The sequence below is a fragment of the Eutrigla gurnardus genome (genome assembly GCF_963514095.1).
Source record: "Eutrigla gurnardus genome assembly, chromosome: 2".
NCBI lineage: Eukaryota > Metazoa > Chordata > Actinopteri > Perciformes > Triglidae > Eutrigla > Eutrigla gurnardus.
Window position 1 is genome coordinate 20,984,649 of NC_139916.1, and position 24,368 is coordinate 21,009,016.

A 24,368-nucleotide genomic window follows, 5' to 3' on the forward strand; every position below is an offset into this window, starting at 1 on the left:
AACCGACACTGTGACTAAGTAAAAATAACAATATGGCTAATAAGTAAAAGCCTTTCAGTCAAGTGAAAGTACAAAAGCAACAACAAAGTAATAGTACTTGTTATTATCGTATTATTGGAATATTATTACTGATGTGTTCAACACAAGCATCATTTTAATGTTACAGCTGGCAGAGGTGGAGCACATTTAGTGAAGGATAAAGTAGAATAAACTACTTCTAATAAATGTAATTTGTGATTTTTTAGAGAACCACCATGAGTAGCCTACCTTCATATTCCAGGAGACCAACATGAGACCAGTAGCTGCTCTGTTGCCTAAACAATGAGGGTCATAATAAAACTAGTGCCAGTAGCTCTGATGTTAACTCTGCGGAACAGGTGTTAAATCTACAGTAGGTCGCCCTGGCCAGATAGTAAACAACCTATAGAGGCACATTAGTTAAAAGTATACATGCCTTCTTTTATGGCATCACCTACGTCACTGTCAACCAACACAATGAGGGTTAATTGGGTCTGACGCGTCTGAGGGGGAGGAGCGAGCTGCAGCGCTGCTGAGGCACAGAGGAGCGACTTGTGGGAGATGAAGTTAAATCCGAAACCAACACCGTTTACACGTTCCAGCGCGCTGTGAGCGGCCAGCCTTCAAAAAAACCCACAACCTCATGGTGTGATCTCCCTCCGCTGCACTACATCCTGAAGTCAGACAAGCAGCAAACCTGGCAGTGGATGCTTCCCAGAAGAGGACAGTAACTAACCTACACAGGTAAGATTTTAACAACATTCACGGCTGCCACACCAGACAGACTTATCAACATCATAGACAGACATCATCACATTGTTCAGACAGCAAACCACGACAGGTCAACAGCTATTCCTCAGAGTGTAAAAGTAATTTTAAACGTATTACTGCTTACCACTAACTATTTAACCACTCTCAGTGTTTTAAATAAATATATATATTTTCCATAACAATTTAATATAATGTAGTCTTGTGTGCTGAACACTGATAATAGAAGGGTTTCATTTATGTCAAATTTGAGAGTGACGTCATGAAATACCATTTGGATTCATTCTGTCAGCATGTGTGGTAGAGCAGACTTACTATAAGCATTCCTAGAGCTCATAGAGCCAGGTGTTGCCCTGTATTATGCAAGCCGTTGCAGTGCAATACATGTGGAATGGAGCCAGAATGCACTGACACAGTAGCACCAACATTCAGAAACAGGAGCACCAGCATGGAGATAAGATAAAAAAAAAAAAAAAACATACTCCTAAAAAGACAAAAAAGGACAATAACGGACATGAAGGCACAGGCTGTAAAAGTGTCTGCTTCTGCTTCAGAATTGATTTGATGTGGATTTATCTTAAATCATTTCCAAAGCATGAACTCAAACAAAGCATCTTTATACAAATGTTTCCTCATAAAGAAAACGCAGAGAGGTTGTCTCTCCATACTGGTGTGTTCTGGCAGTTCTCTACTGGTTTGACATGCCTTTCTTTCCACTGAATCAATACATGTGTCCTCAGGGTAAGATTCGTTTTTGACCATTGATTATTTGCCTCTTCAATCCCAGTGGATCTCCGTGTTGTGATTAATGAATGAGAGATGCTCTTCTTACTCCAATTATCTGCCACCAAAGTGCCTACGAGCAAGGCATTGATCATGCTGTATTGAAGGTGTACTGTAAGCCAATGCGATGTCTGCATCCCTCGCACTGTATCGCAGCACATTGCTGTAAGTAAGTGATAGTAAAGAAATGTGGAAAATGAAATAGGTGAATTCTCATAGAAGCTAAGATGGAAAAAAGAAGCAAAACTGAGTATAAATCAGAATCCTGCATCTTTAATTCACCTGTAAGGGAATAAGTTGATGCAGCCTTCAGGAGAAACCAGCCGACTGGCCTGTAAATAGCACAATAGTTCAATGACTGGAAACTCAATTTCAACCATTTGCTTTACTAACCATGAACATGAAGAAAGTCAATCAGTGCCATTACTATGTATACCCATGTACTCTCACCTTAACCTTGGTTTCACATGGAGCTGCAGATGTTAAAATGTAACGCAACCTTTGTGGGTTTCTATGAATTATTGATGACACCATAGTTGAATCAAAACCTTTTCCTATGACGCTTATAGCGAAAATAAGTGGCATTTGTGGAAAGACTATTGGTCAAGATGAAGTTTCTGAAGTTGCTAAATAAAATAAATCAAGAGTTGATTAAAATTCTCTGGCACGAGCACACGAGCCATTTGGTCTTCACCTGGGGCTTAAAAAAGGACGCATGTCCTCCTATGACCATCGGCCCGTACACATCTTTCCCCCTGGAAGGCACGTAGCGTTTGTGACAGGAATGCAAAGTAGAGAGAACGGCGTTCTGGAATACAGCCTGGCCGTGATGTGTCTAGTTAATGATCCACCCGACAATGTCGGCTCAAAACGGAGACAAGGCTCTGAGTATGAAACATGGTTCCACTCAGTCGCTTGTTGTTTGGAGGCCGAAGATGACCCATGGGAAAAAAAAGCTCAATTTTAGTTGATCAATTTGGCGCGTTTTCTTGTTTTTGTTACTTCCAGTTGTCCTAAAATAATGTGACTCATAACGGGAGAGAAACAGATGGGATGTTGGATGAACCAGAATAAACATAACCAGACAGACATGAACGTCTTGTGCGGGAAGTCACAATAAATACATAGTTGCATCCACCGTGTGCTATGCTGAGCGCTACCAACACAGCGCTCCGTTTTATTATGTAAACATTTCTGTGAGTCAGAGGAAGCTTTTATCTTTATGACCACATGCACTTCTATCACCGTCTGGCTCAACCGCGACGATGATATTTGTCACCTCTGATGTGTTTGGATCCAGTGCAGAGCATAATTATGCAGATGGATATTCCATAAAACAATATCCTGTGACGGGTCGCTGTTGATGATTTTATGGTTTTGCAGGAGGAGAAGAGAATGGTAGAACAGTTATGAAAGAAACAGGTTTTAGTCCATCTTAACTTCTATCTTGTGGCCTGGTTCTCAGGTTCAAAAATTAATTTTGTTTTGTAGAGGATCATAAGAGGAGCCATCTCAGGCAAAAATATATATTGTTTCATCTTTCAGAATTCACCAAGGTTAGAATTAGATAATATCATTTACATATTTAAACAAAGATTTTCAGAAAGCCTATACAAAAAATTATTGTCTTAATCTAAGTCATCAACTGGGAAAGTTTCATGGTGATAGTATTATAAGTATTTTTTTTTTTTTACGCTATTCACCTGCAGCATCTTGCAAAATGTATGGAATTTTAGAACACATATTTTTATAATCCCCTTTGTCTCTGAGACAGTAGCACAAAACTTTCTGGTTCCATTCCTCAAATCTATAGTCTTGAGGTTTTTACAGTAGTTTATAGTTAGATTTATAAAGCATTTTATTCATAAAAAACATGGTGAAAACTTTTTTTATGGCTGTTGACAGAATGTTGAGTTTATCCAAAGTCTAGATTTCTGTTCAGGAAATTATGCAACTTAGCACATATTTGATACGATAATTCCCTAATTTACATTTAAATCTAAACATTTAAAAAACTTGCAATACAGAACATAATTGCCTCAATGTGTGTGATCAATTGGGGATGCTTGATGGTGAAATCTATTAGTTAAAAATGTTACCCTATTCATCGATAGTGTCTTAATGACTGACTCTACTCTGTTCCTTCAGGTATCAGCGGCTGGTGTTAAGGATGCTTTTGTCCTCACATCAGACCTGGAGGTAACCCCACGTCGTCTGTGCCGTTTCCTCCCCGTGCAGCCCGGAGTGGAGATGGTCCACTGGACCACACAGTGGGGGACATGCGTCTGTGTCCAGACTCTGCTGGCCTTTGCATTGGCCAACTGTCCCTCACTCTACCCTAGCCCCATCAACTTCTCTGTGGTTTACACAATGCCTTTCTTCCAGGCCCGGGGCCCCATCCAGAACATAGTCAACAACTCTCTCTACCAGGAGGTGTATGTGGCCTCCCAGAACGTGATCGAAGCTGTCAACAGAAGCTTGGAGAAGGTGTGGGAGCTCCACACCGGGCCGGTCGGCAGCCCAGAGTGTCACATATGCGATTTGTGCGACATCGACAAGGATCCCAACTTCCTGGAGGACACAAACAATCAGATATTGCTGTTGGATACTCTCTTTATGTATTTGTACTCGTGTGGAAGTTCTCAGTATGGCGTGTGCTATTTCCACCAACTAAACCCAGACGGAGAGCCGCCTTCCCTTTCTAAGTGTTTGTTCAGAAAGGATTCAAACTCTGCTGCCTACTGTCCCGACTGTGTGGCTAGCCCTCTTGGTACCAAAGTCACCATGGTGGAGGAGGGTCAGACAGTCTACTTCTTTGTCGCCGCCACTGTCAATGACAGCGTGACCCAGCGTTACGCAAGGAAGTCCATATCAGTGCGTCGACCCCTGGCCACAGAAGATGGCTTCTACAGGGATGTGCGTGGCCTGACCGTCCTTCCGGGCCTGCGGAGGACATACCATATTGAATACGTCTACAGCTTCTTCACTCAGGAGTTTGTCTATTTCCTGTCAGTTCAGAGAGAGAGCCCCGATCAGGACTCTTCTCCGTTCCAGACTCGCTTGGGCCGCCTCCCGCGGAATGAATGGGAGATGAAGAGGTATCGCGAGGTGATCCTGGAGTGTCGATTTGAGCCGAAACGCCGCAGGAGGAACGTTGCTAGCGAGCCTTATAAAGATGTGGTGTACAACGTGGTCCAGGCGGCCCATTTCGGCAAGGCAGGCAGGGAGCTGGCAGAGGAGTTGGGGGCCGAGGAGGAGGACGACATCCTCTACGGGGTTTTTGCTGTTACCAATGACAACGGCGCCACGGAGCTCGACTCGGCCCTGTGCGCCTTCCCAATGGACACCGTGAACAAAGCGATCGTGGATGGCGTGGACGACTGCTGCGAGTCTGGACCAGAGCAGCTCTCCAGAGGGCTCTGCCATTTCCAGTCCTGTGAAAGCTGTCCACATGAGGTGAGCCCATCAGTCCACGAACACACAGCCAGGCCATCAGTGTGATCTCAGGCCTACTTATTTAGATTTTCTTCAAGGCATTGTTGTACCGTTGCACAAATGAGCAGCAACGCTAAATTCAGTTGCGTTTGACTGATTCATGGGTGGCTGGTATGTGTCTACAAAATGATGTTTCCAGTATCTCATAGTGCCCAACACAACAATTTGCTGACTCAGGGTGCAGGTATCTTGACAGGGCCTGTTAAAAACCTTACCATGTGGGTGTGGGGCAGTAAATTATGTCATCCGTCTGTGCATGTGCCTTCGTCTGTACATGTGCGTACATATTTAAAAGACAGTAAGGTTACTGAGCTCTTGTAGTGGCTGGATGAAATCGCTCAATTCTAGTTTTGTATTGGAGGGTTAGTTGCTAGTGTGAGTGGGAATTTTCCAGACGAACAAAATGTATTCAGAAAGGCAACAAAAAGGGGAAACAAACAATGTCATTACATTAATCAGGTCATTTCCCTCATGTAGATCATTATTCACTGTGTTGTATGTTGCATTCATTCATTCATCTTCCACCGCAGCAACAACTCTTTACCCTGCAATTACATGTAAAAATGGCTGCTGTGAAAAGGGCCGACTGAGAACCATTTAGCTCCAAATGAGCGGAGATTGATGCCACCTGAGTGGGACTCTAATTCCACAGATCTTCTCTGATTGACCACAGACAGCAGTTGATGGGTATAAAGGGTTTTGGAAGACAGATATCCGGTTAGTCTGTGTTTTTCACTTTCTAGGAAAACAGAGGAAGGCCAGTGTGTTTTGAGTCCTGTGATGGTTTTTGCTCGCTAATTGTCTGCAGAGTACCCTGAAACCTAATTACACTGTGGTTTCTTCCCCCTCTCCGTGGCCTATTTTACTTTGACAAAATCATGAAAAATACAATTTAGTCTCTCAAGAGACTTGATCAAATATATTTCCAGTGAAGACGATAAACAAGTAAACATTCACTTTGGAAGTGGCAGAAAAACTATTACCTACAAAGACATTCATAGTGTGTTTTTCTGAAATGTGTTTTGTATTCCTGTTATAATGTATTTTATGTGCCTTTATAGCAGTCATCATACCTGCCCAGGGACCACGGTTTAAACTGGCACGTTTACAAATATAGCTATTAATATGCACTGACGCCGTAACTATATAAATAAATACAAGGGGAAGTGCACTTGTTCTTTACGGGGTCAGGAAGGGCGGTGCATGAGAGTCCTTAGAGTCATCTGAGAATTGCGAGCAGAAAGATTAAAGTCAAGTGAACAAGCTTTTCTCAAACATCACAAGTTCACAGCTCATATAAACGTCAATCAGAGAGGAATGTGCACGCTCCTCTCTGCCCACATACCATCACTGACACAAGGAAATGTGTATTGTGAGTGGAGAAGACATGCTGCATGACAGCTTGTTTGTACGAACAAGGAAGGATAGAATCTAAATATGATTGGCTCCTTAAAGGAGGTCAAAACAAGACTCTTGACTTATACTTTTAATTCATTTACTAAACTGTCTCATGCGTCTTATTATGATTATTATGGAGAAATATTAGGAAATCATGTAAACTCCGAAACAAAGCAAAGCTTTAGTCACACTACTGGCAGACTCAGCCAAACATGACTAATCGAAAAAAAAAAAAAAAAATGAAGAAATTTTTTCGCAGCACAGATCTCCAGCTGTGTGTGCTAATTGTGTGACTTACTGTGTGCAGATAGATGTGCAAGGTTAAAGTGCATTGTCAACAGTCATTGTCCATTGTCATCAGAAATAGGAATTCAATTAGTCTTTTGAGAGATTAGTCATACCTTGCTGATGCAAACACATTTTAAGATTTTACTGTGCTAGGAATGATTTGGCATGAATGAGACATGCACTTACTACTTTCATATAAAAAAAAAAGAAGTGTAAAAACTGCAATGTGTGGTTTAAGGGAGGTGACTTCCTGGTGTCTTGTCTGTGATGTCTGTGTGTCTGTGTCGGAGATGAACTAAGAAAAGAATCAAGATACAACAAACTAATAAATGAGCTTTAGAGGTGCTGGTAGGTGGATTTGCTTACCTTTGGTTGCAGCCAGGCTACTCATCTTACTCTTGGCAGGAAAGCAAGAAAATGTTTTCGTAATGTGTCATGTTGGGGAGGTTTTGGAAGTGATGAGAAGAGCCGATTTAATTGATGAGTCATCAACACACAACATATAACTGTCTGAATCGTTCTAGACATCCAATTGAATTGGCACCACAGTTTATCCAAACATATGGTGTTTTTTTCTCTTTGACCAGGAAGGATCCTGTACTTTATGCACATCCTCTTCATCCTGTGTCAGATCATCTAGATTACATATACCCATGAAAAGGAAATGAAAGCTTTTTTGGATTTCTATGAAGTACCATTAAGGTCATTTGAATCCCAGCTGCGAACCACTTGCATCAGCATTCAGTGAGCACTCGCTGTTACATCCAAGAAAACATGGATACAAATTGTTTTTTTGGATGGAAAATGAGTATTGAGAAAGTCAGCCAACACGCTGCTGGAATGAAAGTTGGACCGGTGCCAGAGAGGGAGGGTTATTGGCGGTATGACTTTCTGCATCAGTTGAAGGAATTTCTCAGGTCAGACAGGAAGAGCTTATTTAATAAGGATTTAATCTTATGTCAGTCATAACTGGTATGGTGTGAGTGTACTCGCTGTCCTTTTAAGGCCATCATGTGCATTTGGATATGTATTTTTAATTGTGTAAGACTATACCACAAACCAATACAGTTTAGTTCTTCTGGGAAACTGCTTTTTATTTCCAGGTCCCATGCATATTTCCCATAATATTCTGTTTGTCAGGTGGGAAGTGAGGGGGTGTGATAAGACTATTATACTAGTCTATTCTCCATTTACTGAAAATAAATGCCACTTTGAGAATTAAGTCAAATTCCCAGAAGTGACCGTTATTGCGGCCTATGATTTGGATGAGTTGAGTTGTTGAACATGTGGGAAGAAAATAGATTTAGCGACTTTAGTGAAAAACAGTGTGAGGGGATGTCATTTGTTCAAGGGTAAGAAAAGTTGAAAAATGAACTTCTGCTTTGATTTCAGCTCTATTTTCTTCAGAGGAACACTTTCTACTTGTAATAGTGAACTTTTGGCCTAAGGGTTCTTCTGTTTTGCTGCTTTTGGCTGCTGGTCTGACTGTTGAGTAACCTGCCAGCGGGATTGTCCAATCCTGGTTCTTCCATTTCTCTGCACATCAAAACACCTTTTTATGCCAACGACGTCATCTCTGCTTTGACACTCACTCAGATCGGATGATGAAGAATGTTTATGCAAATTCTGTTGATCACAGGCCACATTTGGCTTTCTTCTCACTGAAATAGTATAGTCTATCTCATCTTGTATTGTTTTACTCATGTGTCCTTAAGTGTCCCAGATACATTTTCAGTCAGTGGGATTTAACGTTTAGGGTTCAGCAACCTGAATTATAATCAAGTTTGTATACTCTGTGAATGACTTGGACCATGGAGGATGCGTGTCTCCTGATATTTGTTTCAAAACATACTAGTTTCTTAGTCTCCTGTCCCTAAGAACACAATTAAAAAGTGCAATTTCCCTATTTGCCCTTAAGATATTAACAGTGTTCACATGAAGACTCCCTTTAATCAAACAGTGCTCCGCCCTGCTCCATGTCTGTACCTACAAGGCAATCCTTCTGTCAGTAATGCAGCACATAATCACTTAACATTCCCTAAGTCATGAAATGTTATCACGAAAGTGTCACCTTGTGATTCTGGTCTACCTTCATCTTTAGGCTTTTAAAAGATAAAATGTTATTGTCCGAAGACGTTGAACTCTTCAGAGCGCATGAGTGCACACTTTCAGCTGTCAAGCTAACAGAATTTAATTACTATTCAAGATCCAATTCCTGGCTTGTTCCTACAGATCCGTGACATCTGAGCATGAAAGCTTTGGAAAAAGGAATCCTGGGCAGAGATTGTTCTTTTTACTTCTCTAATCGCCTCTAATTGTTGTCGGTTCAAACATGTCTAATGATTCTAATAATGTTTGGTGTATGTCCTCTGCTGCCTGTTTCCTTGGTACTAGAGCATGGAGAACAACGCCACGTGCAGAGACCATCCTACTATGGTGTCGAAGCCCTACTACAGAGTTGACCTCTTCAACAGGCAGATGACAGACGTCCTGCTCACATCTTTGCTGGTCACAACGATAGAGAACAAGACTGTAGCCCATATCGGCACCTCCACTGGACGCCTGCTGCAGGTATACAGCAAAGCACTGATATTTTTTGATCAGACATTTTTGGTCATATTTGTCCTCGCTTCACCATATGATGTTTATGATCCATTACTAATACTCACATGTTGTGTCTGTGTTGGCAGCTTGTATTGACAAGGTCCAGCCCTATTATCTTTGCCAATTACTCTCTGGTAGAGAACCAGAGGGTCTCGTCCATCGCTGCTGTTTACTCATCAGAGTATCTTCTCTTTGTGGTTGGAGACAAGGTACGATCCCTCGAAATAAGAGTAAAACAATCCCATTCTTACCAAAGTACAATGGCTCTGTGGATGTTGCTGTCGTCTGATCAGGAGGCTCTCTGGGTCACTCTTCCTCACACAGACCAGAGACATGTAGCCTAGCTTACAATTACACTTACAAGTTGGGACTGTGACTGATTGTCTTTTATTGACCCTATGATGCTCTGGAGGATTGTGCAGGGTGTTTTCCTGCCTTCTGGCCGGTGCATGCTGGGATAGCTTGCAACCCCTGTGACCCTGAGAATGAATAAGGGGCTCAAGCAAATCGATAAACCTGATGTGGCGATTGCTTTTTGCAGCAGGGTTGAATTTACGAGCTGGATCAGTAGTCATATGGGAGACATCGCGAGTGATGTTGGAATTAGAAAAGCTTGTTGGACTTGGTTGTAGCACCAGGAGCTGCCTGTGTTATACAGCCTGGTGCTGAATGAGGCCAAGTGTCATTTTACATGTTACAGTAAGAGCCCCATTAATAATGAAGTAGCACAAGGCCTTGAGATTGTTGTGTGAGATTGTGTGACCTTTTCTAATAGTCGTCTCTGTCTGTCAGATGATCCAGGTGCCCCAGAGAGGGCCGGGCTGTCAACACTTCCTGACTTGTGCCATGTGCCTGACTGCCCCTAAGTTCATGGGCTGTGGCTGGTGCTCTGGAGTGTGCTCGTGGGAGAGCGAGTGTCACAGTCGATGGAGGAACGAGTCCTGTCAACCGGGGATCACTGGGGTGAGGTTTGTTCTTTACTCAAACGTCTCATTGTGCAACAAAACATTTCATTTCAAGGTGGCACTATATATTCTGCTTTATTGACGCAGCTCTTTCCACGGACTGCTCCTCCTGATGGTCAAACAGAGCTAACGGTGTGCGGATGGGAGTTCCAGTCCCCCTTAAGACCCGCCATCACCTCCAGAACCCACCAGGTCCGACTAGGACAGACTGCGTGCATCGTGCTCCCGGCCAAAAGCAACAACACACAGTGAGTATCCAAATCCATGCAGTCTTAAAAACTGGTATCAACTTACAATCTCTGACTGTTGAATATCATTACAAAATAATGAGTCTAGACCTGTTATGCCTTGTTATAGATGTCTTGGATTACTAATAAGATGCTAACTCGGCATGCTAACATTCTCCCAATAACATGCTGATGTTTTGCCATGTTTACCTTCTTGGTTTTGCATTTTAGCGTGCTCTCATTTGATAATCACACTACAGATGAGGATTGCTAAGAAGTGTTAGGCTAATGCATTTAAGAGCTGATAATATAAAGTCAATAAGCGCCAGTGGATTGATTTAATGTGAACGCTGTATTTTAGCAGCGAAGCTAACCCATATAACTCATTGAAACAACTATAGTCTCTTGACACTGTTTAAAGTCCAACAATTTAAATTGACCTTGAAATTCAGTAGTCACTGACATGTGTTTTGTGGTGCTGCAACAGCTTGGTATGTAAGATTCGCTCTGGGGCCACTGAGCTGTCCAAACCAGTCAATGTTACAGTGGAGGTGCATGAGGGCAAGGTGGAGGGACGCTACTCTATTGACGGGAAGGCAGAAATGCCAGGATTCACATTTGTGGTAATCTTTGCCGTTTTACAAACCCCACCATTACAACATACAAGCTCTAAATAACTGTATAAACTATTTAATCTATGGAACCACTTTTCTTTCAACCAAAATACTATTATAAACTATCCCTCCAGATTCCAAACATCACAGACATCCAGCCCAACTATGGGCCGCGTGTTGGGGGGACACTCATCACAGTGACTGGACCACACTTGGATGCTGGAACTACCAGGAAAGTCACTCTCAATGACATGCCCTGTCCCATAAAGAGGTCTGGAAACACATCTCCCCCTATGTGTTCGCATCACACTATCCTCAAAATTGTGTGTAGAATAATTATGGTTCTGCAAATGACAAGCCAACTAATAGACATGTCTTGGCATCCAAAGCCTGACTCTGATCTGATCATTATTGAAAATGCAAAAAGCAGCATAGCCTAATTGACATGCGTCTATCTTCCTACAGAGTCACAAAGCCCAAAGGCAATGTGTCCTCCATCATCTGTCTTTCCCAGCCCATCTCAGAGGTGAGGGACGTCCCCCTGAGTGTTTTCATTGACAAGTCTCCTGTCCTCACCACAAAGGTGTTTTACTACAAGGAGAACCCAATGATTACAGCTGTCCTGCCTGACTGTAGCTTTGACAGGTAAGCCACCTTTTCTTATCTGTGTTCTCATCTTACTCATGTGACAGAAATCCATCTTATTTCCCCTGACATTATGAAATTGTAACCATGTCTCACATTTGTCTCAATCCCAGGGGGTCGAAGATTGTCATTGGGGGGGAGAACCTGGATTCTGTGTACCGAACCATCATCCGCTTTAAACCCAATGAGAGCCACTTGAAACCTGTGACAAGGGTACAGTGTTCATCATAATGTATATTAAATACATTAAATTCAATGTTCCTTTAAGGTCTATGCTAACAATTTACAATTCCGGGTGCCTCCACGGTGAACAGAGAATCCAAAAATACTAATCATACAACTGTATAAATTATGTTGTAAATGGGTGGTCTGATGTTGTTGAAACTGGCCTCCAGAGTAATTGATGAAATGCTGAAGTTTTCCTTTAAAGTGTGATTACGCGGTTTTGTTTCAGGAGTGCATAGGTAAGTCCTTGCCCACGAGGATGGAGTGTATTTCTCCTGCATTCCCGAGAGACGAGACTGAGGAAGGGGAGCTTTCTTTTGACATGGACGGAGCGTTGGGTCTGTGGCAGAAAGAGTTCTCCTACCACCCCTACGGCGAGCCCATACCTTTTGAAACAGAGGGACACGTGCTGAATTTGTACCCCGGGTTTGACGAAGTGTCCTTACATGTAAGAGATAGCTCTGAGGGTATTCATTTTTTAAATTGAATGGTAAACTAAATGTGGATGTGTAATATTCAAAACAATTTTAATTTTGTTTATAATTTCGTCTCGTATCTTGATTTGACCTCTCTGTATACAGCATCAAAAGCTGAATCTGGTCAGCTCCTGTATGACCATCATTATGACGGTGGCAGGCGTTGATTGTGATGCTAAAGTCCTGGATAACGAGATCACCTGCAGGATCCCCAAAAACATGAGCATCCCCGGCGAGGGCCTGCCAGTGAAGGTAAATCAGGCCGGGGGTTTACATGATGATTAACTGACTGACTTGTCCGCAAAAAGAAAAAAAAAGCTCCATATATATATTATAATAAAAATAAATTGCATGTTTTCTATGCATAAACCCAAGAAATACTGACACTGGCACGGTGTTATGATCGTAGCATTGACTGTGTGATGAACTCTGTAGATCTCCATCAACGGGCAGGTGCACAACGTTGGTACGGTGATGAGGGTCAGCAACCACTACATGGTGGGCATTGTTCTGGGGATCCTGGCGGCTCTGGTGGCCGGTGCTGTGCTGGCCTTCGTGGTCATGAAACACTTACGGAAGAAGAAGAAAGGTGGGCTCCTCTCTGTTACGTGGACCTTGGTCAGACCTGTTTATACAACTGCTACTGGCTGTAGGTGCAGTTTTTGGGATGAATTACACAAGTCTTTCAACTAGAACATCCCTGCTGTTGCATGGGATGTACATGTACATGTCCTGGGGTTGATGATTGAAAACGTCTTGTGAAATGTTTTTCAGCCTCCATGGTAGAGACCCGCTTGGCCCACAGTGCTAACCGCTCCGGTACAAATAACGTGGAGCTGTCACCTGTCGGGGACTACAGGAGAGGTTACCTGAGCACTTATCATTCTGAACTTTAATAATGTGTATTGGGTTTTGACCCACATACCTTCATAACTGTCACTAATAAAACACTCCCTCTGGACTTTCACCAGCTATATCCCTGAGTCCTCCGACCCCGCTGGTGGGGCCGGTGAGGTTCCCCAGCCTGAGCTACGCCGCAGGCGGCATAGATCCAACCCTCACTCCCCTCATGCCTGCAGAGAAGATCTCCATCTCCAGTTTTAGGCCAGAGCTGCTAGAGGAGGTGAAGGATGTTCTTATTCCTGCCGAGATGCTTATTGTGCAGCACCACCGGATCATAGGGAAGGGTAAGGAGACTCGTCTGGAACTAAAAACTTGTTGTGGAGCAGCAGTAGTCCTGTGTCATTCTGTCTCCCCTGTCCCCTGTAGGTCATTTTGGCACTGTCTATCATGGCTACTTCACAGACCACAACAACAGAGAAATCCACTGTGCTGTCAAGTCTTTGAATAGTGAGTAACATCTGTAAATCTAAATATTTACGTTTACCCTTAAAAGCAGTTTCTCAATATTTTAATTCCAGTGTCATTCTTCCTTAAGATTTTAATCCATTATGTTTATGTATGTGTCGTCAGGAATAACAGATGTGGAGGAGGTGGAGCAGTTTCTGAAGGAAGGTATCATAATGAAGGGTTTCCACCACAGCAACGTGCTGTCTCTGCTGGGCATCCTACTGCCGCAGGAGGGGCTCCCCCTGGTGGTGCTACCGTACATGAAACATGGGGACCTGCGGCACTTCATACGCTGCGAGAAGAGGGTGTGACACCTGCATTAAAACAGTGCAAATGAATCATGTGATTTATGCGCAGCCATCTGTATACTGTGTGTATTTGATGTATTTCCATCTGTTTTAAATCAGTGTTTTTGCCATGTGTTCATGGGATTTGTTCAGAACCCCACCGTTAAGGATCTGATTGGCTTCGGGCTGCAGGTTGCTAAGGGGATGGAGTATTTGGCTCAGAAGAAGTTTGTGCACAGAGATCTCGCTGCACGCAACTGCATGTGAGTCACCGAGATGTGCAGAGAAATCCCTGCCATTAGGCATGAATGTGTCTTTGGTTTTGTGTAGGGAGATGTTTCATGGAACAGATTCGGTGTGGCTTGTTACATCACAGCACAAGGGAACAATAATCATGCGTTTTCTGTCTCTAGGCTGGACGAGTCGTACACAGTTAAGGTGGCAGACTTTGGCATGGCCAGAGATGTTTTTGATAAGGAGTATTATAGTGTTCAAGATCACAGGAAGGCTAAGCTGCCCGTCAAGTGGATGGCCATCGAGAGTCTGCAGACACAGAAATTCACCTCTAAGTCTGATGTGGTGAGCAAATGAACATCTACCTTAGTATTGTCAAGATCTGAAGCTGGAACACTTCGAACTAAAAGGATTATGCATGATACTTGTCTTGTAGGTAGATTGTGAAATAGCATTATGTGTTATGTATCTGCTTCACAAAATGTCCCTTGTTGGGAAAGGTGTTCGCTTTTATCAATACCTAATACAATCCCTTGTGTCAATTATCTCCATGTTCATTTATTTTAATTATTAATATACTATGATCCGCTATCTTCATCATAAACTGATCGACAGGGCAGCAAAGCAGTAGAAAAAACATGTTATTTGACACAAGTTTATGTTTATTTTTTCGGACTTTTTCTAATCTGGATCATTTGCCCTCCTTTAGACCTGAACAAATGTAATCTACATAATATTTTGCATTGATTGCCACTAGATTGGGTATTGGGTATTGGTTTACAGCACAATACTGTACAATTGCTTACATTACAAAAATAGGAAACAATTTCACAAATGTATTCCACCTTCAATATCATAGTTGTAACTCGACATGGGCCTACCTCCTTGCCTGTGTTCAAGGTGCTACAGTTTTTCTTGCTCATCAACACAAATGGCCCCATTTAGCACATTTAAACCTGTTGTTTTTAAACTTTTCTCAACGCATGTGCATGTGCAAGATTGATTTGGAGTTCAGGTCTGTACAAGTGTACTGGTACTTGCTGTAACGTTGCCTCTCCTGATGCAGTGGTCCTTCGGCGTGCTGATGTGGGAGATGCTGACCAGAGGAGCGAGCCCCTACCCAGAGGTGGACCCTTATGACATAACACATTACTTACTGAAGGGCAGGAGGCTTCCCCAGCCTCAGTTCTGCCCTGACCCTCTGTAAGTAGCAGTAACAGCAAGATTTTGACTCGCTTTGTTGAATTAGTCTAAAGAATAATTGTGAATACGTTTCTTAGTTTGCATACATCCACTGTAACAACATGAATACTAATACTACAGTAATACTAACAGATTTACAACTACACGACGGAAGAACAAAGTCCAAGTAGTAATAACAAGATGTTCCAATGGTCACTCAGTAGTGTGAAACCCGTAAATTGTCCACTACTTGGTATTCCAGCACAGTTAAGCAGTGCAGTTTGGGAGTTAATGTGTATGTCTACCAAACACCTCAAAGTACTCTTCTTCCTTCACAAAACCACACACACACACACACACACACACACACACACACACACACACACACACACACACACACACACACACACACACACACAGGAACGAAAAGCCAACATGTTTTTTGCAGTTTTAATGATAAATCCCATGGACTGTAAGCTTTTGCCCACCAAGATTATGGAGAATAAATCAACTATTCATACCCCTTGTCCTCATGAAAGGGGGGGGGGGGGGCAGATCCTGTACAGCTTAGTTGTTGACATGCTTGCTTAATTCGTATAGTGTAAAACCATAATGTATTACTTTATGGGAAGTTATGGGCCAGACTATTTCTTGTCTTGGACCAACTGCCTGGTTGCCTGATCCAGTACCCTTTTGTCACATCAAGAATACAACACCTTGTGATCTCCTGCTCATCACTGCTGGGAGGAAATAAAAAACATTTAGCTAGCTAAAGTAAGCAAGTCTTGAATTTCATGATGATGTAAAAGTTATCACTAAATGTTAAAGTAAAAGATTATTTTAATGCAAGCTGGTAATATAGTGGACTGAGTTGGCCATTCTCTCCTCGGTCACACTCAAACCGTCCATGTTTTCATGTGTTTTCCAGGTATAGCATTATTCTCCAGTGCTGGGACCCCGATCCAGAGTTGAGGCCCAGCTTTGCTACGTTGGTGTTGGCTGTCGCCACCATCCTGACCAGCCTGGAGGGAGAACACTACATCAGTCTGAATGTCACCTATGTCAACCTGGACCAGCCGCGGCCCTACCCGGCCCTCACAGAGTCTGCTGACGAATGTGACTCCACGGATGTTGAAGACTCAGGCTCAGTCTCTTCTTCCTGATGCACTGCTCTTTCCCTCTTGTCTTTTAAAATGGCATTGGTGCTAACGGCAAGGGCACAAAAAACCTCGGCCAGGTCACAACAGACAAAACACAAGAGCATCTGATACAGAGATGCTGCCTATTGTTTGTGGGCATGAAAGTGGTAGTAAGGTGCTTTCAGCTGGCATATCACATCCTCGGGCAGCCATATTGGAGGTCCATCACTTTTTGCAACAGTAACAAAGTTTAAAGCTTCCAAACTGTCATCTTAAAAGTATTTAATTGTTTTCTTGGTTTTTTTCACTGCTACCAGATGCCACTGAATATACAGCTATTTTGTACTGCTAGCTCCAAAATAAAACAAGTGTCCACTCCATGTTAATTACAAGCTTGTTCAGATCAGAGACACCCCACTGAGAGTGGGTTTCCTGTATCTGTCATGGTCGTTTCACCACTGCACCGCCGTTTAGGAGACGATCAGCAGGTTCTGAGTCTATTCACTCCAATGGGAGAAATGAACGTCAGTGCAGAATGTGACTGATTCTTTTGCTCTGAAGTCACCTAAGTAAATATTGGACCATGTTTTACCCATATAAGCCACATATATGCTGAACATTCTGACACAAAAATGTATTTTTTCAGTCAGATCTTTCTATGGCTCAGCAGCATCCTCTACGTCGCCCTAGGTACCGAATTTTCATAATGCTAAATATGGCCGTTAGCTGTGTAAATATAGAATGTTAGCAAAAGAAAATGCTGTATGAATAGATTATGCAAATATGACCCAATCTGCTTGTATCCATTACACATGACATTACACAGAGCTTGTAAGGTGGCATCTTTGCTATAGTTTATCGTTGACCTTAGGCCTACATTTGTCCACTAAAGCAGCATGTCGGTTAGCTAGCTAGCTAACGACGGTAAAAAAAAAGAAGCTTGTTCACATTAACTGAAGTTAAGTTTTTCAAACACCAATGTATTGTGCAGATATATGTACCTAAGTAGTATATGTGGCTAAGCAAATCCTTTTTCCTTGCTCGGCTGGTATTAAGGTATATCAGAAATGCAAAGTCTGTTATATGTCCATGTCTCACAGTGTAATTCATTGGCATATTAGCTTTCTTTTATACGACCTAACACATAATGTACTGTTACAGAAGCCTGTGTGTATATACATTTAGGTATGCCATTCCCACATTTTCTTTTAATTCATTTGCAGTGCAGTGATTGTTTTGTGTATTTTGGATCACACTTCTGTAAGGCACAACGTTGACCACAATGTTCTGAAAGCAATCTGACATCACACTGTTGCTTGTATTTGAGATAGTGTAATAAATTAAAAATATTTATTTGTTTATATATTTGCTCTCATGCTGTAGACTTCAAGTAAATATGAACATGTGTGTAAACTCTGCCATTTGCAGTTGATTTTTACATAGAGTGAAATATTTTTTACCTCTTGGTTGCTATGTCTATTGTTGCATTCTCCGCTAGAGGTCAGCCTTCTGTTACAAATCCTCAGCATTGCCACAGATCTGCTCCTGACCATGGTACCAGCAACATGGGTGCAGCATTCTTCATTTGTGCATCATTTTTGTTGCAGTGTGGCAACATGAATGATCCAGGTATCTCCCCCTATGTCTGAAAACAACCAATAAGCCCTCTAGATGCCTTAAAGGCAGACCAGAACAGCACAACAGACCAAGCAGGCATGTTTTCCTCTTTTTTGTCCTCTTTCATTTGTTCTGCCTCCAGCCATTTGACAGCAAATGACTGTATTTTCAATTAAATGAGCAGAAGAAACAGCCAATATAGACAAACACTCTGTCAATCTTACAAACAAACAAACCAACCAGACGACATACAGCGGCAACTCCCAGTGCTGTAAGCATCACACACACACACACACACACACACACACACACACACACACACACACACAACGAACACACTTCTACAACAAAACCAGTCAAATAAAACCAGAGGGAAATAAACATCATAAACTTTTCTCTTTGTCCATGCTGCCAAGAACAAAAGATAATCCCAGTGTGGCGAGGCCTTTGATATATAGAGAGAGAGAGCCCAGCTTACGTTGTCAAAATGTGTGTGTGTGTGTGTGTGTGTGTGTGTGTGTGTGTGTGTGAGGCCACATTTTTCAGAGCAGAGCCCACAGGATCCACAGAATCAAGACAGCCATGATCCTGCCCCTTTGTCTATCCCATTTTCTCTTGTTTCCTGTTGTGTTATTCAGGCTATAAAAAGTGCACAACCTGCAAAGAGTGCTGCCGTCAGCTGACTGACCACCTCAAGCTTTATAGCTTTTCTACTGAGCTGGGTTCACCATTAGGTCCCATAGGCCTTATAATGTATTGCATGCACATCAACATCCAATTATCCATCTTCTGTTGTATTTATGCGGACTTCAAACTCCACACAGAGATAAGACAGTTGATGCTGGATCATCATGGTGCAGAGAGTTTGCACGATTTATGCCTATGTACTGCTTTTGTGTTAGGCATGAATAAATGCTCGAGTGCTGTGTCAAGTTTGGAGAGAGCGAAAGCAATCTGTGAGATTGACCATCTGAACAAGACTTTTTTTGAAAGCGCTAGGCTTATTATTTCCATTGCTAAGTGACAATGCTGGACTCTTAAAAATGACTGCCGAAGCCGAATTGGAAGCTCTTAGATTCTGTTCCAGTAGGATCTGCCATAAAAGATAACCTGTGAAAATCAAAACAATGAACCAAGGCTCCCATATGTTCACACTGTGCAGCTGGAAACAGATGACAAGAAATGGAGGTATTTTTGACACATTCAGCTCCTTTTGCCACAGTGGTTTTACCCTCAAGAATCCCTGCCTGAAAAATCACCAAAAGTCACTTCTTCAACATTTCTCCTGAACCCATCCATTCGGTACAGAAAAGGGTTACTGTAACAGTGCTACAGCTAACTTACAGTGTAAGTTGGTGAAATAAAGCTTTTTTTGGCTGGAGTTTAAGATCAGCACTCTTCTCCTTTAAACAGGTCTGTAAACACTGTAAAATAAACCTGAAGAAGCTCCGAAAATGTAAAATTTTGCAACCTTGCACTTTCAGCCCCAAACGACTGCAGTGAATTTATGAGGGCTGCACTGAAATCATTCAACATAATTAAGCTGCACAGCCTTTGGGCCTTAATGTTTTTGTAGTGGCTGTTAGAGGCAGACATGAAGAGGAAAATAGTTTTTGTACAATGTTCAACCATAATTGGTGCATTCAGCTCTCCCTGCTCTTAGCAGTTCTTGCCATATTTCATATCATTGCTTCCTGTGTGCTGAGATTATTTCCTGTGACCATACACTGCACACCATAAATTACATTTAACAAGGTTAATGTATGTCTCAGTAGGCGAGCATTGCTATTCCTCTCACTTGCAGCATGTTATAGTTTAGAGATTTCCACATTTAATTGTTGCATTTTGTATACATTTTATATAGCGTCTTACATTTATACAGCTCAAAAGGCTTCACATCTCAAACAAATGGGTTGCAGCTTTGGGTACAGAGGGATCGACTATTGGCTCAGCCAGAGTGTTCAGTCTTCGCAGAGTTTTGTCTCATTATCCAATACAGCCTTAAATGCGGTATCAGGTATCGGCAGGTACGCAAGTCTGTGCACCATTTGTATATCATTATTATTATATGATATTATTGTATCATTTATCAGCTCATACAGTATATGCTACAAAGGAAAAAACAACATCACTTGATACTCTATCTATATATCCAGCCTGGTTGGTAGCCTACTACGCGTTTCTCTCAACAGAGATGAAAAAGAAGTGAGATGGGTCACCATCATCTCCTCTGGATAAAAATGATTGTTGCTTCTGAAAACGGCAATGGAAATAGCTAATAAGTTGCCCACTTTTAATCTCTGCTGAGAATTGCACATGCACAGTACCAATCGTGAATGTGCGAACAGAGAATGTAGCCAGAGCTAACAACATGTCAGCAATTCTGCAATATTTTATACTTGACACAATCTTTTTAACGCACTGGTATCGATTTGCAAAGCTGTGAAAATATACATCATAATTTCAAGCGGAAGCACAAACGAGTGGCCCAAGTAAGTAACCCTGTGGAACACCATATGCTTAAACATTCTCACCAATATATAATATAACAACGGTTGCTTTGTTAAATGCCTGCATATTAACATAATACATGGTTTGAAGACAACTCTTCATTTGCATGCATGTGTTGCCCTGATTGGAACTGGTAAAACAAAATGGTCTTTTGTCTGTTTCCCAAAATGGTCTTTAGATTTGACTGGTTTGTAATGAGTCTGTGCAACAACAACAACAACACAAGTGACTTGCAGTAGCCTAGTTGTGTTGCCTTAAACCTGACAGTGTAGCCATCCATCAGCAGCTTGGGCCTTTGTGCTCTGATGCCCGAGGTCTGCTGAATGGAGTCCTGCAAGCTGCTGCAGTTGAGAAGAATGCAAACAGTTGTTAGGCCAATGTCGGTGTATTGGGAGGAAAAACTTCACTCTCCTGAGACTTCTTCTCTGCATCTGTAATACGAGCTATTAATAATTTACACATCCAGTTTTCTTTCTTTTTTTCCAGAGAGAAGAAAAATCAAACTTTTTTTTCTCCCCAGCCTTTGTTGACAGCAGAAAGGAGATGCGCTCCTTCAAGCTGATATTGGTCTCGTACCTGAGCTTGAAATATAGTGATGTTAAAAGCTATTGATTTTACAACATCATGCCTGACTCATTTTCCCCAGGAGGTAGAGTATGAGGTCAAGACATACTGATGTTTTTATCTGGGGGGACTTTGCATAGATTTGAAGAAGGTGAAGGCAGAAACGAGTGTGAAAAGTATGAAAGGTCTTTCTATCCCACAACAAACTTTGTCCACCATTGACATAAAGGGGGTATTATAATGAATAAGGGACACATTTAAACTCACGCAAATCCTGTCTGCTCCAAAGTTCAAGTAAATTAACTCTTTGTTGTGATCATTCATTAGTTTTACAAGGGCCTGTAAATATATATCATGGTTTGGGAGAAAATGGGCTCCTTCAGAGGTTTTCAATGTATCTCTTCTTTTTGATTGCAAATCTCAAAAATGGAAAATAAGACTGGGCTGCTCCCTACTTCTCAACACTTGGTTTGGGACTTTTAGCTATGTGCTGATCGAAAATGGAGGAGGGGATTAATGATTTCCTGCCTCCATTAATCTCTATCAAGCTGTGGTGGCTTTTCAGTTGTCCCTAGAGAGTAGTAAATTGGAAACGAAAAGAAGAGAGTCCTTCAGGTCCATTCACACCTCTATGCCAGGGTGCAGAGCGTATTGAATCACTTAAGTGGGAACTGTGCATTAAAGTGGTCAGGGCTCCTCTTGGAATACAGAAATGACTGATAAATGCATAATGGTTACTTTGACCATTTTGGTTGCATCAACAATAGAAAACAAATCCTTTCATAGTCTAATAGTGTGTATCATGCAAAGTAGTCTGACAACATTACCACACCTAACAAGAGAAGAAATACCTTTACTTTCTATCTAGCACCACCATGAGGTTGACTTCAGTGACTTCAGCTTTTATTTTAATTTAATCCAATAAACAAAATATTAGATCATATAGGTGTTACATAAAGCACAAGGATGGCTAACCTAAATTATAGGTTGATGACTTGCAGTGATATTTTGACTGGCTCTCAGACTTTCGGCAGGTTGTATTTTATGCACATTTGCCCTGTTGTTAATAGGTGTATTTTTAAAACTAAAAGAAAAATGTATTTTTTATTTTGTCCCAGTAATAGAGGTGAAATGCTGACCACTATTTGTTTTCCAGCATGTGGCTGCATCTTACACACTACGCATTTAAACTGCTTTTTGAATTGATGGAATTTGAAAATTTACATTGTAATGTGGTTTCCAGTGGGGCATCAACACCTACTGAGATCAGCAACAGCTGTTGTATTAACTAACTTGTTTAAAACTCCAGGTGTGCTTACGGGCTGATAGCTGTTTAACTTCTTTTATTCAGCTAAATTATTATTGATGAATCCTTCGTTTCAATAAGAAATCAGTGAAGACACAACTAGTGACCCTTTGATTTACAAGAGCATGTAAGATCAATAAATAATTCTTAGTATTAATCTCGACATTTAAAAGTAATGATGCATTCTTGGCTTGCAGCTGGCAACCTGCCATGCTGTGCTGTGCAGAGCAGCTCATGCCTTGGATGTTTTTTTAAGGTGATTTTTTCTGAGTCAGTCTGATCACTGTGTTCTCAGGATGGGGTCAGTACAGCCTGACTCAAACAACCTGCAGGGCTGTCGGCATCTTGGATTTTAGTTGTATGGACCAGAGCTCCAGCGGAAGCTGTGATATCATATCTAAAAATGAAAAGAAGCTACTCACCAGCCAAACTCCAAACGCCTATATGGACAAACTGATAATGAAAATCAAAGTGAAATGGCTTGTAATTTAAATAATACATTGCCCCAAGCAAAACATGTATTGACTCTGCTCTTGATTAGAGGCTCCTCCTCTCCATTAGGGACTTCATGGGATATTTAAAGAGGCATTACGGCTGTCCTTCAAAGAAGAAGTAAAGGTGAAGGAATTTCTTGAGAGGAAGTGAGATCATCACGCTTGAATGGACTGAACATCCCTGTGGTTGGATTCTAGCACCTTCTATATTAGAATTGGCAAAAGCAGCTTCTACTTACGATCAAGGTGCACCTGATGAAGTGGAGTCCACCTCAGTGTGTGTGAACCCTGAACTATGGGCACAGGTGATGTTCCTGCTGGAGGAATATTAACTAACGTCCTTGTCCTAGGTTGGAATAGGTTAGAGGCAGCGCCGTGTATCTGCAGAGGCTCAACGATTGGAATGCAAGAGGGTGCTGGAAAAACAGCATCTCCAGTAAATCGTTCCTAAGCAAATAAATATTGAAAAAAATGCTTGCATAATACATCACAGCCATTGCAACATATTGAATTAATGATACCTTGCCCAAAGCTGAGGATGTTCAGAGAGTTCTGTGTTCAACAATACTTGGACAACCTTGACTTTGGCTTAAGGCACACTCATCTTTTCATCTCATTGGGTTGTCTCATCCTGTAGGCAGCACAGTAAAACAGGTTCTGCTTTTGATTGTTATTATTATTATTATTATTATTATTATTATTATTATTATTATTATTATTATTATTATTATTATTATTATTATTATTATTATCATTGTTGTTGTTATTGAGAAAGAGAATGCCAAATAAAGCTCAATATCAATGGAAGGCAACTTAGCACTGTAAGCAACAAGGCCACAGGGTAATAAATTGGTCAACTTATGGGAAAATGTAAACCTTGAATTCTCCATACTCCCTGCCTGCCACCTCATTACATCCATGCTCAGGGTGAAGGAAAGTTCAACCTTTCCCCCTCACGCTGAAGCTTATTCTGTTCATTAGTAGGCCATTGAGTCACAATGCCCTTTGGCTCCAACTGCACATTTAATGCTCTTTAAAATACGTTGGCATCAATATTCCTCCTGTGTCCTTACAGACACAAAGCTGATAGCAGCTAAGAGTTGAGTATCAAACCAAACAGCACCCAGAAATATCCACTGTGTTTAGCCATTCATCATCTCACCAGTCTTTTTTTTTTC

General features: G+C 41.7%; 2 protein-coding genes across 2 annotated transcripts in view; both read left to right on the plus strand.

Moving 5' to 3' along the window:
* Positions 1-609: 609 nt before the first annotated feature.
* On the plus strand, positions 610-17,613 carry mst1rb (macrophage stimulating 1 receptor b). The gene is made up of 21 exons (XM_084037570.1): positions 610-762; positions 3,718-5,025; positions 9,145-9,321; positions 9,441-9,563; positions 10,147-10,317; positions 10,407-10,567; positions 11,034-11,169; positions 11,295-11,431; positions 11,626-11,805; positions 11,919-12,018; positions 12,260-12,478; positions 12,612-12,758; positions 12,942-13,095; positions 13,281-13,370; positions 13,478-13,693; positions 13,776-13,856; positions 13,980-14,161; positions 14,297-14,406; positions 14,557-14,722; positions 15,444-15,580; positions 16,488-17,613. The coding sequence occupies exons 2-21, from the start codon at positions 3,820-3,822 to the stop codon at positions 16,720-16,722; spliced, it is 4,128 nt and encodes a 1,375-aa protein (XP_083893696.1). The 5' UTR covers positions 610-762; positions 3,718-3,819; the 3' UTR covers positions 16,723-17,613.
* arl6ip5a (ADP-ribosylation factor-like 6 interacting protein 5a) overlaps positions 9,632-24,368 on the plus strand; it is a 467,731-nt gene continuing 452,994 nt past the window's right edge. Inside the window, exon 1 of the mRNA XM_084037799.1 lies at positions 9,632-9,637. The gene's annotated coding sequence lies outside the window, so the exon portion shown is untranslated. The remainder of the gene's footprint in view (positions 9,638-24,368) is intronic.

Excerpts from the sequence above, each read along its gene's own strand:
- mst1rb (XM_084037570.1), top strand. The coding sequence starts at position 3,820 with ATGGTCCACTGGACCACACAGTGGGGGACATGCGTCTGTGTCCAGACT. Across the intron at positions 9,564-10,146 it reads TCTTTGTGGTTGGAGACAAG|ATGATCCAGGTGCCCCAGAG; the intron begins GTACGATCCCTC and ends TCTGTCTGTCAG. Across the intron at positions 13,694-13,775 it reads CCACCGGATCATAGGGAAGG|GTCATTTTGGCACTGTCTAT; the intron begins GTAAGGAGACTC and ends TGTCCCCTGTAG.